Source organism: Pteropus alecto, unplaced genomic scaffold (genome assembly GCF_000325575.1).
Source record: "Pteropus alecto unplaced genomic scaffold, ASM32557v1 scaffold110, whole genome shotgun sequence".
NCBI lineage: Eukaryota > Metazoa > Chordata > Mammalia > Chiroptera > Pteropodidae > Pteropus > Pteropus alecto.
Window position 1 is genome coordinate 10,708,755 of NW_006431920.1, and position 15,941 is coordinate 10,724,695.

Sequence of the window (15,941 nt, forward strand, 5' to 3'; positions counted from 1 at the left end):
GGTAGGGAGGGATAGGCTCAGTATGGGGATGGGGGATTGCTGTGGTTCCTCTTTAGCTCTGCAGGGGGCAGGGGTAATAGCGATGCCCTCACCAGCAGACTCTGCAGCACGTTGAGCAGGTCATTGAGGCCTGACAGGTCTTTCAGGTCCCTGAAGACAGCCACAAGCACGGTGGGAAGGATGGCGCAGGAGCGAGTGAGGAGGACGCGGGTAAATCGTGACCACCGCAGCTTCAGGAAGCCCTGGAGTGTGGGGTGGGCACTTTGGTGTCGGGGTGCAGGACTGGGGATTCCAGAGGAGGGACTTCTGTCGTCCCTCAGGCCGTCCCATGCCTGGGGTAACCCTCTGTCTTTCTATCTCTGAAATGGGGGCAGCTCTGCCCCTAGTTGGTGGAGAGGGGCTGGATGGGGAGAAATTAAGAGTTCTCCTCCCACCGCTGATTGCTGCAGACTAAAGCATTTGGGGGAAAAGGCTCCTAATAGTCCTGGGTCTGAGGCTCGGGCCAGTCGCCTCACCTTTCTGAATCTCCGTTTTCTCATCTATGAAGTGGGGCTTATAATGGCTGTTTTAGAATCTGAGCTGCTTTAAGGATCAAGGAGGCCCATGTTCGAACCCCCAGTATTGCGCCTGCTAACCTCGGACCCCTGGCCCTCCCCTGCCCGCCCACCTCCATCACAAACTGTCCCGCGTAGGTGCCGGTCATGGTGGAGCTCTGCCCGGCAGCCAGGAGACCCACTGCCCAGATGTACAGGGCTGCAGGGCCGAAGAGGCAGCCCAGGATCACGCCCTGGAGAGAAGAGTGTAGTCAGACCCCCGGCCCCGCCCCTCCTGGCGCGGGTCCCGCCCCTGACATGGGCTGGCTGAGGAACCCCACGGGATCTAGCCCTTCTGCGCCCGCCCCTGCCGCGCCCTTACTCCTTGGTAAATGTCCACGTCCACTGTGTGGTTGTTCATGGGGAAGATCTTGGCGTAGTCGTGGAGGCTGCTGTTGGCGCAGACGTTGAACTGCGGGCACCGGGGCAGTAGGAAGGAGATGGGAAGCGCACGCTCAGTCTCAGAAACTCAGACCACCCGGCCTTGACCAGAGTTTGAAAGCTGGTGGCCTGTGGGCTGAGTCTGGCCAGATATATATTTTGTTTGGTTAACAAGTTGTTTTTTTCTTTAATGTGAATTTGTTGCCAGTATTTAAAACTGAGAACTCACATGAGAACCCGGTTTCCAGGGGTATGTTGGATTTGTAAGAGCCAGCATTACCGTGAAGGGACAATGGGCTGGCAGTGACTCAAGCTGCCCCACAGTCCCCTCTCCTTGACACCAAACCCACTTCCCACAGCTCTGCGACTGGCCTCGTCTTGAAAACAAGAGTTTGCCATCCTTATTTAGACCCCTCTCTTTGTGCCAAGGAGCAGTGGGACCCAGGAAGGGGCATAACCCCGAAAGGTCACATAGCAAGGCATTGGCAGTGCCCAGGTCCTCGGAGGCCTGGCCATTCCTCTCCCACGGTGTTCAGCATTCAGTGAGCACCCAACACTGGCTAGCAGTTATTAGAGCCTCGTGACAGAGACCCATTCAGAAAGGGAGGCAGGCACAGGTCCCGAATTCCAGAGAGCCAGGGAAGAGCTGGCTGTCTCCCCTTTCAGCTCAAATGTCACCTCCTCCGAGAGGCCTCTCTGACCATCAGGGCTAAAGTAGCTCCTCCCTCCTCGCATCCCAGTGAGTTTCGCCACCCCCTTCATTTCATTCACAGCATTGCCCACAGTCTTCCCTTTTGTACTGCTTTGTTGATTTGCTTCCTCTCTGCTCGATGCCTTCGGCATTTAAGCTGCAAGAGGGCAGGGTCTTCATATCACTGACTGCTGTATCTCTAGGGTCTAGGACACTGCCTGATACATAATGAATGCTCAGTAACAATTCACTGAATGAATAACAGTTTATCTGCTAATGAAGATCATTGGGAGAGAGGACTCAGAGAAGAAAAGGGCTGTGTGCACCTCCCCACTCTGCACTCATGCTCAGGCATCCCACCCCCCCTTCTCCCAGAACGCCCTCCCGGCAGGTTGCAGCGCAAACACTGCCCATCCTTCCTGGGGCCGTTGGGATGCTGCGGCCTCCAACTCAGCTCCTCCCTCTCAAGCCTCTCCCTTGGATGTCTGTGCTTTGCTGCTCCTGGTGTGGCTCTTACCCTCTAAGAGCCTGCCCTGGGGAAGCCTTATCTCCCCAGTGGTGTGGACAAAGGGATCCCAGCCAGGGGCCAGGGTCACAGACTCCCTCCTGACCTGTAGGGCAGAGACTCGAAGGGCTTAGCTGCGTTGCCTGGAATCTCCCACAAAGCCTGCAGGGTAAGAGAGCATGGGACTTGCTGCAGGTTAGGGAGGTGTGTCTCACCGCAGCTTGGTTGGTTTGCAGGTAGAAGGCTTGCCCAAAGACACCCACAACAAACAGGTTGATGAAGAAGGAGACAGACAGGGCAATGGTGGCCTCGATCAGGAAGTACATGTTGGCTTCTCGGACATCAGCCCGGCGGGTCCGGTCTATCTCCCGTGACTATAAAGGTCAAAGAGGAGGGAAACACCAAAGTCTCCCAGAACCACCCCAACATCCTCCGCCCTCATCCCTCTGCCTGTGTTCTCCCCGAACCCCAGCTCTTCCTAAAGCCCCCCTACACGGCAGTCTGGGTTAGGCCCTGGACAGACGACCCCTTTCCTACACGCTCGGTTTATTTCTCCTCAAAGCCTTTGCTCTGAATAGTTCCTCTGCTTAGAAGATCTTCTCCGCTGATCTTCCTCCCCATCCTTCACATCTCAGCGTTCACCTCCTTAGAAAGGCCTTTCCTGACTACTTTTTCTAAAGTAGCCCTGTCCTTAGTCATTCTCTCCGTTGCTTTTCCGTTCAGAGCACCTTGCACAATCCATAATTCTTTCCTTTATTAGTTTAATTGCTGCTCATGGTCTGTCTCCTCCACTAGATTGCAAACTCTAGGAAAGCAGAGGACTCGTCTGTCTTTCCATCATTGACCCCCAGATCCCAGCACACGGTAGGTGCTCTATTATTAAAAATTGAATAGAGAACCATTCACTTCCTGCCTAAAATCAGGGAGGACTCAAAGGGGCGGGGCTCCAGGTTTGGAGGCGGGGCCAGTGTGACTAAGGGAGCAGGCATTTCTCTCCCCGTGCCCCTCTGCTCACCTTGACCAGGGACGAGTGTAGGTAGATGTTGTGGGGCATGATGATGGCGCCAACGATGCCCACAGCCTGCAGCAGCTCTGGCTGGCCACAGCCGGGGCACGAGGGCAGGAACAAACCTCGAAGTAGCTCTCCCTGAGCAGGACGTGCCACCACGTACTGTGGGAAGGAACCTTGTCAGGCTGAGCCCCTCCTCTGTGCAGCCATTCTCACCCTCCACCCTGATCCTGACCCCTCAAGCTCTGCTAGGGGCAGAGAGAGGGGTGACCTTTGTGGGGGTGGGGAGGGTTGCAGATCTGACTTCCTACCTCGTAGCCAAAAGTCAAGGCCATAATGGTAATAAGGAATCCAAAAAAGGCTTCCAGCTTCCGCAGCCCTAGGGAGAGAGCAAAGAGACAGAACAGTAAAGAAACCAAAAAATTGTAACATCAGCAACTAGTAATGGCAAAATTGAGCACTTCGTTCCAGGCATTGTGCCAATAACATATATTACCTCAGTGAACCCTCACCACAGCCCTATGACATCTGCGATCATTTCCCCCACGCTATCTATGGATGAAGAAACGACGTCTGAGTAACTTGCTCAAGGCCGCGGGAGCTCATCTCAGAGCCCTTCCCCAGAACGACAGGGCATCGGCCTGCTCGTGCATTCACTTGCCTGCCCTGCTGTGCAGTCCCGTCTGAGATGACGGGCACACCTACCATAGTTATCGAGGAAGAGGAAGAAGAAAGTGTCCACGATGGTGATGAGGACGCCGCCCCAGAGAGGGATTCTGAAACCAGAGTGGCCCGGGTCAGCCGAGCCTGGTCCAGGGGTCTGGAACTCCCACCCTCAGGGCTGGAGACTGGAATCTGGCCTCCTGGGAGCAGGGACTCAAGTGGCCCCAGACATCTACAGGAGAGGGGAGTGGGAGTGTGCTGGAGATGGAAAATGGCACGGAACAGGGAAGGAAAGGCCAGGCTGGGTGGGGGCCAGAACGGTTGGTAGCTCAGGCTGCAATCCTGCAGCCTGCACGGTCACTGAGGTTAGGCCCTGGACAGACCACCCCTTTCCTACTGACTTCTGTGTGACCTAAGACAAATCACTTTTTGTTTCTGGGTCTCTGTTTCTCCATTTGGCAAATTGAGCAACAGTTCCGAGTCAGAAGGGACTGCAAGATGAACTGAACATGGGAAGTACAAGGCCTGGGGAAGAAGTAGCTGCTGCTCCCAGTCCTGGACTGAGGAGCGGGGGTCGCGGGGGCAATACCGTCCAGCCGAGAGCAGACTGAATGCTATAGCCGTGCCGATGACCTCTTGCATGTCCGAGCCCACAATGGCTAGCTCGATGGTCAGCCAAAGGAGGGTGCGGGGCACCTGCGGGAGGAGGTAACCTTCATCAAGGTGGAGCCGGTTGTTCGTTTCAGCCCCACATTCACCTTTCCATACTCGGCACTGTACTTTCAGGCTGGAAGCCTGAAAACTACATTTGCAAGTTACCCTTGCAGCTGGCTTCCAGGTAGATTTGGCAGAAAACACTTATGGGAGATCGAAAGGCCGGGAGAAATCATTTTGCCTCGCCTCTGGTGGTGTTTCTGGCAGTGGCACCAGAGAAAGTACCAGGCAACCCAGGCTCCGGCAGCACTGGTGGCCGTTTCGGCAGAGGTGGCAATGCTCCCAGAAGCTCAGCAGCAATTAATGGCTCTGGGGCTCCTGCCCAGCAGCTTTCTGACCTCCGAGGAACACTCCTTCCCCTGCTCCTCCATCCCTTCCAACGCCTTTGGAACTACATCCTTATATTAAGTACCTTTGAAATGTCTAATGGCAGTCTACGGCCATGCTACCCTGAACAAGCCCGATTCTGTCTGATCCCGGAAGCTAAGCAGAGTCGGGCCTGGTTAGTACTTGGATGGGAGACCACCTAGGAAGACCAGGTGCTGTAGGGGTAAAAAATTTAAAAAAATAAAGGATCGTAAGCTGACAGGTCCTTGCAATCTGTGAGGTCAAACGAGGATTGCCTCGCCAAAAATAAAAAATAAATAAATAAATAAATAAAGATAAAAATGAAATATCTAATGGCAGAATTTCAATGTTCCTGCCTGGACAGTGACAACAGCCAAGCCCCGGTGTCCGCCGCAGCCAATGATCATCCTGAGCTGATGTCTACCTGTTGTTTGCCTTGGGCAAATCACTTCTTCAGGTTTCGATTTCCCTCTCCGTACAATGAACAGGGCATGTCTAATGCCCCTCTCAGTCTGTTTGCTATTGGTTTGAGCTTCAGTCTTCTTATCTATCAAACAGACTTCTGATGCTCCACTTGAGATAATGTATTTATTCGATCATGGAAGCTGTAAATGGCTATTTTCGAGTTGAGACCTGTGGGTGTTTCCCGTCCAGGCCCACCAAGCTCACCTTAGGGTAGTAGAGATGGCAGACCTCCCCCAAGTCCTTGCCTGTCACCACGCCCAGCCGGGCAGCAAGTCGCTGGCAGAGCAAGCCCAACACCGTGGCCCACAACAGCACCCAGAGCAGCTGTGAAGGGAGAGGATTTCAGCCAGAGGAGGCAGTTTCTGCTAACCCCCAAATCTGTGGCACCTTCTAACCGAGGATACTCCTTGGGGAGAGAGTTGGGGAGATGGAGCAAAATGACCAATCTCCCTCCCACCCCATACGCCCCACATTCTGGCAGGGCTGCCCTGGGGACTCTTTTCTGGCCCATTTGAACTTAACATCTCCCAGCAATACCAGCCATGCAGGCCACTCTGGGGAAATGTGGCAAGCTGGGGTCTCCACCCACTTAGCCTGGTCACCCGCCTCTGCACAGTGCCCCCACTCAATCACTTTGAATCCAGCCACAGCACCAGCCTGCAGATCCGACTCGATGTTTCCCGGGTCCAGGAAAGCGATGCTCATGAGAAAGCCTGGCCCCGTGAAGGCCCACAGCTTCCGAAAGCTGAACATGCCCTGCAGGTGGGAGTGAGGTGAACAGATGCTGGGTGTAGGGGCTATGACAGCTGGCCTCGGCCCATCCCCAGCTGAGCCTTAAGGGGCTCATCAGCCCAGCCTGGTCAGCCCGTCCTGTGTTCTCCATTCCTGGAGCTGCGCCCTGGGGAGTTAGCGGAGGGCATGGGGTGGGAGGAACCAGCAGGATTTGCTGAGTCACAGCCCACCGGTTTTATGGATTTGTCCCATTCAGTAGCCTACTTGTGCCTGACCAACCTGCCCTGTCCAAGCCCTGACTCTGAGATCCTCAGAGCCCCTGAGGGGGCCTCCCTGGGCCAGCTCTCCCCTCCTGAGCTCCTTGTCAAACCGTAGGCCCTCCCCTCTGGAGCCCACTGAGCTGAAGGTCCCCCTACCCCAATTCTAAGGCTTGGCCTGGTAGCCTGGGATCTGCTAAAAATTCTGGAAATGGAGGGTGACAGCATCCTATAAACCAGCCTGCAGCTTCTTTCACTTCTCCTGATGCCCTTGTCTAGGTCCTTTCCTTTAATGATACAAATCCTTGAAGCTCCATCCTGATTCACCCCAAGTCCTCTTCCCTTCATAGGAAAGCTGAGATTCATCCAGAAAACCTTTCAGGCAAATGATAAGCTAAGTGCTGGGGACAGATTCAGAAAGGGCGCAGTTACACTGTCATTGATTCTCAGAGCTGGAAGGGACTTGCCACAGTCTTCAGAAGACCTTCCACCCCCAGCCCATGCGAGTCCATGTGGTCCTGTCCATTCTAAAAAGCCCCAGGAAGTTTCTGGCATTCCCACCGGTTCTGTGTCCGGGACGGGGATTTTCTCATTCAGGTAGGTCCCTCCGGGAGGCGGTTGCTGTGGCTCTGCATTGGGTGGGCTGGAGATGGAGCCATAGCTGGGCCTGCTTGGACTTTGGGGGCCCCTGTCACCTGCAAAGGACCCCATGAGGCATGGTGAGTGACTTGCTTGCTTCTTTCTGGTGGCTGAGGGCTAAAGTCTTCCTCCCCTACCTCCTCCCGTCAAAGTGGAGAAATCAAGGTTCAACTGAACAGGGGCCTGTGACTCCCACCCTGGGTCTATCACCTTCACCCTTTGACCAAATGTTCCAGAAGATGTGTGGGAAGTATCTTCAGAATTACCCTCTTTCCATGTGAGTGCAGGGATTCCCAAATCCAGATCTCTCTTGCCAGAGGGACACTGGGCTCTGAAGAGGGCTAACTGACACCAACATGGATGCCCCTTGGCCTCACCCTGGCCTCCTCCAGCAGCTGAGGAAGCTCCAGGGGCTCCAAATGCACAGAGATCAGACAAAGGGGATGCTATGCCCATGGAGATGCAAAGAGCCCAACTCTGGGCTTGTATCCAGAATTATGGTCCAGACCAGGACTCCCATGGGGGATCAGGGGCTCCCTTTGCCCCTCCGACTCTCCCCCATCCCCATCCCTGAAGGGGGCTACTCACCCATCACGAGGATGGCAGATTAGGCACTCTCTGCGTGTGAGTGGCGTGCTGGACAACTCCTCAGCCCATGTTCCCTCTCTGGGTGCTGGCACACGCCAGTGTGTGACCCACACCCTCTTACCCATTCTTGACTCAGCTTGACTGTCCTCACACATGGGGCATTGTGAAACACTTTCCAAAGGCAGAAGTGGCCAGCTCTGCCGGAAGGGTCTGGTTGTCCACAGTGTGGATTTTTGTTCCCCTTCTGGCTTGAGCCCCACAATACCTCTGGCCCACTTCTAGGCATCCCATGTTCTGTGTCTCCCAAGTTAGTTCTGATTTCAAGATAATTCCTGCCACTTAAGCATTCTCTTGATAGCCTCCTACCTCCTTCCTACACAAGCAGTCTGGTCTTTCTCCTCTTTAGTCTGAAGTCCCATGACCACTGGTCGGGCTAATGGGAAGAAGGAGTCCTGATGGATACCTAGGCTTCAGTTTCCCATTGAGTGCCTCAGAGTGGAAGACCTCCCAGACACAGCCACAGGGACATGCATTCAGGATGCAGGCCAAGGAAGAAAGCATCCTGGTCCTGGTCTTGCCATTGATTCACTTGAGACTTTCACCAGATCATGTCCTCTTTCTGATCTTGCTTCTTCTGTTAAATGAAGGGTTCAGACTAGCTAAGAGGTTAAAATTTTAGATGCCCAAAGTGGCCAGGCAGGTAAGATAAACTATGAGACAGGTTGGGAGTAAGAACAACAGCACCAGCTCAGTGTTAAATGACAAATGATGCAGAGCCTCAGTGTCGGGGGACAGTAGGGAGTGGTGGCAACTGTAGCAAAGCTGAGGTCAGTTACTCTGTCTGAGGTGTGCAACGCCTACAGAGTTCCAGCCAATTGTCATGTGGGCCCAGTGTCGCCATATCTTCTGATTTGTCAAGGATGCTGGAAATTTTGGAATTTTATGCAATATATGCTTTTCGAATACTAGGGTCAAAAACACTGAGAATATTGTGTAATTAAACAAAACATTCCTATGGCTGGATTCTCCTTGAGGGTTAGCATTCTGTAACCTCTGGATAATGGGTGAGCAAGACCCTTCCGGCTCCCAGTTTTTTCCTGCCAGCTCCTGTACTCCCCACCTCCTTCCCTTCCCATGCCTCTCATGCCCTCTATCCTGTAGCCTTCCTTTTCTGCCAAGATTCAATACCTAAATCGTTATGGGGTTTTCAGTTCCAGAGTCTGACATTGTAAGACCCAGAAGAAATCAGGGCAAGTTCTCAGGCCCTGACCTGATCTGGGGTGTGATGTTATCCCTAGGTTGATTCAAAAACTTTAGCCAAAGTTTGAGAACCTAGGTTTGGGGGAGGCGGCCAATTCCCTGACTCCTTATTGCTGGGGGGAAGGGCAAATGATGGTCGGAGAGGAGAGAGCAGCTTCACGGTTTGTCTTGTCGCTGCACAATCCTATTGCCTAAGGTCCCGTCATCATCCCTGACCTCTAAATTTGCACACATTTCCCAATCGCTATCTTGGGCTCATGTGGGGATGGCTGGGTTGGGACTGGGGTAGGGTGTTGTGATGATTCATTTTATGTGTTAACTTGATTGGGTCACGAGGTGACTGGATATTTGGTCAAACATTCTGCGTGTGTCTGTGAGTGTTTTTGGAGGGGATTAACATTTGAATTGGTAGAGCAAGTAAAGAAAATTGCCAGTTGAAGACTTGGATAGATCAAAAGGTGGAGTAAGGGAGAATTCTCTCTTTCTGCAGGACTTTCTTTGAACTGGAATATTGGTCTTCTCCTGCTTCGGACTTGGCTTTGACTGCGACTTACACCATCAGTTCTCCTGAGTCTCCAGTTTGCAGATTTTGGAATGTCTCAGCCTCCATACTCACGTAAGCCAATTCTCTATCTATCTATCTATCTATCTATCTATCTATCTATCTATCTATCTATTATCTGTCCATCCATCCATATCTATCATCTATTATCTGTCTATCTATCTAACTTTCTGTTGGTTCTGTTTCCCTGGAAAACCCTAGGACAGGTGTATTTCTCTTTGCACCTTTTGTGGGGCCTTACCTATAGTTAGGAACTCGGTAAGTGTCATTGATTAATGACTGAACCCTACTCCTCACAACCCCTAACTTACCGAAGAACCTAAGAGCAGAGGTTCTGGGCAGAGAATCAGAGAGTGGGAAGCTACACAGCAGTCCCCTTGGACCTAGAGCCGTTGCTGGATATTGAACCTTGTATACGTGTGACGAAATTTCATGAAGCCAAGTTCACTTAAAATAGATCACAGACCTAAACGTAAATACAAAATTATTTTAAAAGACTGTATGTGAATGTTTATAAAACTTTTAGAAAAAAAAGTAGGAGAATATCTTCAGGATCTAGGACTAAACAAAGACTTGTTAGAGTTGACACAGAAAGCATGATCCATAAAGGGATAGATTGATAAATTGATCCTCAACAAAATTAAAAACTTTTGCTCTGTGAAGGACTCTATTAAGAGGATGAAAAGACAAGCTAAAGACTCAGAGAAAGTGTTTATAAACCACATATCTGACAGAGGACCAGTAGCTAGAAAGAGAAAAATCTCTTAAAACTCAACAGTGAAAAACAAACAATTCAATTTGAAATGGGAAAAAACATGAACAGACATTTCACCAAACAGTCTCTACAGGTGGCAAAGAAACACATGAAAAGATGTTCAGCGTCATGAGCCGTTAGGGAAATGCAAATTAGAACCATAATGAGATATCACTACACCCCTATCAGAATGGCAAAAATAAAAAACAGTCACAACACCAAATGTTGGCAATGATGCGGAGAAACTAGATCCCTTGTGTTGCTGGTGGGAATGGAAAATGGTACAGCCACTCTGGAAACAGTTTGGAAATTTCCTAAAAAACTAAAGTTGCAACTACTGTATTATTTAGCAACTGCCTTCCTGGGCACTTTTCCCAGCAAATGATGATTTATGTTCCCACAAAAAAATCTGTACATGAATTTCTATAGCAGCTTTATTAATAATGACCAAACTGGAAACAACCCAAATTGTCCTTCAATAGGTGATTGATTAACCCAACGATGGTACATCCATATACTAAATATACTCCTGGGCCTTTAGCCCAGAAAAATTAAAACTTATGTTCACACAAAAGTCTGTATATGAATGTTTATAACAGCTTTATACATAATAGCCAATATTGGAAACAACCTCTATTATCCTTCAACAGGTGAATGGTTAAACTGACTCCAGGAAATCATGCCGAGAGAAAAAAAGTCAATCTCGAAAAGTTACATATTGTATCGTTTCTTATATAACATCTTTGCAATGACAAAGTTTTGGAAATGAAGGTTGCATTAATGATTGCCAGTGGGTAGAGATGGATGAGGTGGGGGTGGAGAGGGAGGTGGGTGTGATTATAAAAGGATACCTCAAAGGATCCTTGTGGTGTTGGGACTGTTCACTATCTTGATACACAAACCTAAACATCTGATGAAATTGCACAGAACTTAACACATGCATGCACGTGTGTGCGCACGTGCGCGTGCACACACACGCACCCAAATGAGCACAAGTAAAACTGGGGGAATCTGAAAAAGATCAGTGGATTATGTCAATATCAGCATCCGTATCCTGCTTGTACTGAAAACAGGATTTAGACAGATACGTGTATTCTCACATTCATAACATTTTCCGCAAGAGTCAAAAGGTGGAAACAACCCAAAAGTCCATCGACGAATGGATAAACGAAATGTGGTATATGCAAACAACGGAATATTATTCGGCCTTAAAAAGGAATGAAATCTGATGCTTGCTATAATATGAATGAACCTTGAAAACATTATGCTAAGTGAAATAAACCAGACATAAAAAGACAAAAATTGTATGATTCCACTTATAAGAGGTACCTAGACTAAGCAAATACATAGAGACAGAAAGTGGAATGATAGTGGCCAGGGGCAGAGGAAGCGGGGAGAGGGGAGTTAGTGTTTAACGGGTAGAGAGTTTTTGTCTAGGACCATAAAAATGTCTGGAAACGGATAGTGGTGATGGTTGCACAATAGTGTGAATGTACTTCATGCCACTAACTCGCCCACCTAAAAATGGTTAAAAGGGTAAAATTTATGTATATTTTACCACCAAAAAAAGAGCATAAAATCCTGGTTTTAATATTGTATTATAGTTTCTCAAGAAATTACCATCAGGGGGAAGTGATCAAAGTATGCGTGAGAGCTCGCTGAGTTATTTCTTGCAACTAAGTGAGAATCTGCCATTATCTCAATTTTTAAAGTGAAGGAAAAGAATGTGTCTTATTTGATGAATATTATTCAATGAATAAAAAGATTTAAAACCCCTCGCCAGAGCCTCTGAAATCATATGGCCTGGGTAGGAATCTTATTTACTGGCGCCATGACGTAGGCAAGTTTCTTAGGCCCTCAGTTTCCTCGCCTGTGAAGTGGGGAAATACAATACTTACCTCAAAGAATTGTATGAGACCCAATATATATATGCATCTAGTACTGTGCAGTTAATCGCTCTCATAAATGGAGCTCCAAAGTGTCTTTGGTCACTGTTCTTCAGAACTCCAAATGCATTTTCTGTTATAAACATTGATGCTCATGGTGGCTTAATTTTCAGGCTTGTCCCCCAAAGCCTTTGGATTCAGTGTAGCTCAAATGTGGGACACTTATGACAATTTAATAGCAGAGGACAATTCTGACGCACTATATCATAACACGAAATGGGAAACTACGAAAGCGAACGAGAACAAGTTTTGCCATGAATGCCGGTGATAAGAGAGAGCAGATTGAACCACAGGATTATTATTAAAGGGAGGAGCATGACTGAGATTCAGAGGGCCACTTTCCAAGGGTATCGCCAGTCTTGGTTTTCTACTTTGTCATCGAAAGTCAAAATCGGAGACCCTTCTTGTAGGATTTCACTTGTCTGTGACATTACTCTTTGTTTATCTGCTCTCGTTCTGGCTTCTTGTGGGAGGAAAAAACCCCCGCAAAACCAGTTGGGCATTCTGGCATTTACCTGACCCATTTCCAGGGGTTCTCGGGCTCTTGGATGGCTGACAGCACTTTAATTGGGTTCCCAGACCATCATCTCATCCTGAACCCCTTGCAGTCACCCAGACATTCAGGGCTCCCTCCCTCTCAGCTCCAGGATTTTGCATAGGCTGCTTCCTCTTAGAACGTTCTCCACAGACTTTGCCTTTCTTCAGGACTCAGCTCAGGTATGACTTCCTCCAGGAAGCCTTACTTGATCTCCCCAGGACCAGGCTGCATGCTCTCTCAGCCTAATGCCCTCCCTTTCTACCCACGCCACTTATAGCAGTGAGGTTGCTGTCAGTGACAATGCAGTAGGGAGTGGGACAGTTTCTGCGTGCCTGGGGAAGGGGGAAGATAGTATAGTCAAGCCTGCTCTGGATGTATCTAAAGCAGGAAGGTGTCTCTTCTCTGTTCTGGCATCTGTCTCCAGAGAGCCACATCTGATATGTTTATCAGAGTGGGTTCATGCATGAACTTGGGCCAGATTCCCTGGGTCCAAATCCTGGCTCTGTCATTAACCTGTGCACCTTGGCCTTGACATATCTCTCTTCTGTAAAATGGGAATGATAATAGAATCCACCACATAGGGGTACTTGTGAGAATTACCACGTGTCAAGGGATTGAAGAGTAAGCGCTGCATAGGGCTTGTTCTTCTTCTTCTTATTCATTTCCCTCTGCCTCCCTGGGCTCCACCACTAGGTCGAGTCCACATTAAACACTCTAATACTGCATGCATGTGTTCTCTTATTAGCACTTTCCATGGTCTACATTTATCCATGGTATCCATTTATCCTTGAGTGATGTCCCTTCCCTTCTAAGCCATGTGCCATGCAGGAGGGCTCAATCCTGATGTCCCCACAGCATCCCAAATCCTAGTAGAGTGCCTGAAACTTCAGAAGTGCTCAAAATTTATTTATTTACTTACTTTTTTTAAATTAAAGAAATGATTTAAATTCCCCCTTGTTTGTCCTGCTCATTTGTTGCTTTTAGGCTTATATAACACATATAAGTGATATCATGTGATTTTCAACTTTTTCTGCCTGGCTTATTTCACTTAGCATGATTATTCTAAGTCCATTCATGTTGTTGCGAATGGCAGTATTTCATCTCTTCTTATGGCTGAGTAATATTCCATTGTATATATGTACCACAGCTTCTTTAGCCAGTCATCTATCATAGGACACTTCGGTTGCTTCCATGTCCTGGCCACTGTGAATAGTGCTGCTATGAACATCGGTGTGCAATTATCTTTTCGGATATGGGGTTTCAAGTCTTTGGGGTAAATACCCAGGAGAGGGATTGCTGGATCATATGGTAGATCAATTCTTAGATTTTGAGGAACCTCCATACTGTTTTCCATAGTGGTTGTACCAATTCGCAGTCCCACCAGCAGTGTATGACGGTTCCTTTTTCTCCGCATCAACATTTATTTTTTATTTGTTCAGAGAAATAGCTATCTTAGTATTGTGGAGCAAGAGGAGGGGGTCCTGGAAGTTCAGGGGACAAATAATATGATCTAAAAACAAACCAGTTTTGAAAGGGATGTCACACAGGCAGGCAAGCAAGTGGCAAGACAGTTCAGGGGAGGAAAGCCCTCCACGGATTGAATGTTACAGCCCTCCCCTCTTCCCCACTGCTGCAGAGCATCCGGGACTGGAGGGGGCTCTTGGGATCTCCGCAGGCATGTTCTGGTTCACTGCCCTGGGTCAGCCTCAGTTTCAATTCTCCACAGATGAAGAAAACAAACCAGGGCCGAGGAGGCTCTCTCTGACTCAGCCCGGCTTACCTCGGGGTGACTAAGCACTTTCATTGCCAGCTTCTCTTGCTTTCTTTTGCACTCTGGCCTCGCAGCCTTCTGTTCCCAGCATGGTATATTCAGAGCCCTTGCCCTTGCTGTTCCCTCTGCCTGGAATATTTTTCCTGCAGCTCTTCACAGGTCTAACTGCTTATCATTGGGCTCCAGTTCAACAGAGACCCCAGAGGTCCTCCCTGAAGTCTCTACCCTCAATCTTCCAACCCTGAGTCACTTTCTACTCATTACTTGGCTTTGTTTTCATTAATGACTGAAATTTTACACATGAAATTATCTTTTATGTTTATTGTCCATCTCCCCACACTACCTGTAAGCTCCAAGACTTTGTCTTGTCACTACTGATCTCCCAGCATCCAGAACAATCCTGCCACATGGAAGGGGCCCACTTGTTGAGCCTCTTGCCTGACTGAATGAAAAAAAAAAACTTCCTCTCTAGTGCTGTCCAATAGAGTAGCCACTAGCCACATGTGGCGATTTAAATTGAAATGAGTTAAAATTAAAACTCCAGTTCCTTAGTCATATAAACCACATTTCTAGTTCTCAGTGGCCACATGTGATGAGTGGCCACTGTATTGGACATTGCAGATAGAAGACATTTCCATCACTGCAGAAAGTTGTGTTGGATGGTACCGCCCTAGACCATGCACATACGTTATACTTTCCTCGTATCATTTTCTCTGCCTGGAAGGCTGTATCTGACATTAATAAAAATGTTCCACATGTAGAATTTGGTAATATATTCAAACAAACAAAAGCCTTAATATCAATTACGCTTCTTAGAATGTATCCTTAAGGAAAAAATTGTTGATCTATGCAAAGATTTAACTACAAAGATGTTCGGTGCAGCATAGTTCATGATAGCAAAAAATAAAAATAAAAAGGCAGGTATTTGCAGAGATTGGTTACATGATGGCAGAGCCATCAAAAAAGAAAAAAATAGAAGACTGTATTGACGAGGAAATATTTTCAGAACATATTGTTAAATGAAACAACTGGCTAAAACTTTCAAAAAAGTTACAAAACATGAAGAGATTAAGGTAGGAATCTAGGGAGATTCCAGCTTTGTGTCTATGTTCTCTAATGTTTGAAACTTTTCAAGAGTGTAATTAAGTATGCGATTATTGGTTAATGAGCATCTATTACTCTATGATTTTATTTTTGTTAAAATAAAGTCTTTTGAAGCTGTAAAGACCAAATCAAACATTCTATATAAAGTGCTTGATAGAGTAAATGCTGAACAAACACCAGCTACCTTTATGCATAGAAAAAAGAGTAGAGACTATTTGTTACAATGTTGAAAGTAGCCATTTCTAGGCAGAGGAATTGAGGCGAAGTCACGTTCTTCTTTTGGTTTATCACTATTTTCTAATTTTTCTCTGATGAACATGTATTTCTTTTGAAATAAAGGAAAAGGACTGTATGTGTGTATATATATATATACACACACACACACACACACACGCATGTTATATATATAATTAAAATATAT

The 15,941-nt window shown here is 48.0% G+C and overlaps 1 protein-coding gene and 1 pseudogene across 1 annotated transcript in view; one reads left to right on the forward strand and one right to left on the reverse strand.

Moving 5' to 3' along the window:
• The window catches only part of SLC11A1 (solute carrier family 11 member 1), a 9,583-nt gene extending 1,916 nt beyond the window's left edge, over window positions 1–7,667 (reverse strand). The window contains exons 1-12 of the mRNA XM_006906725.2: window positions 7,586–7,667; window positions 6,920–7,053; window positions 6,003–6,125; window positions 5,574–5,693; window positions 4,432–4,538; window positions 3,885–3,955; window positions 3,491–3,558; window positions 3,186–3,341; window positions 2,386–2,544; window positions 916–1,005; window positions 668–787; window positions 93–242 (exon numbers count right to left, since the gene is read on the reverse strand). Coding sequence (XP_006906787.1) covers window positions 93–242; window positions 668–787; window positions 916–1,005; window positions 2,386–2,544; window positions 3,186–3,341; window positions 3,491–3,558; window positions 3,885–3,955; window positions 4,432–4,538; window positions 5,574–5,693; window positions 6,003–6,125; window positions 6,920–7,053; window positions 7,586–7,589 — 1,302 coding nt within the window. The 5' untranslated portion in view covers window positions 7,590–7,667. The remainder of the gene's footprint in view (window positions 1–92; window positions 243–667; window positions 788–915; window positions 1,006–2,385; window positions 2,545–3,185; window positions 3,342–3,490; window positions 3,559–3,884; window positions 3,956–4,431; window positions 4,539–5,573; window positions 5,694–6,002; window positions 6,126–6,919; window positions 7,054–7,585) is intronic.
• On the forward strand, window positions 4,989–5,107 carry LOC112475494 (annotated as a pseudogene).
• Window positions 7,668–15,941: the final 8,274 nt, after the last annotated feature.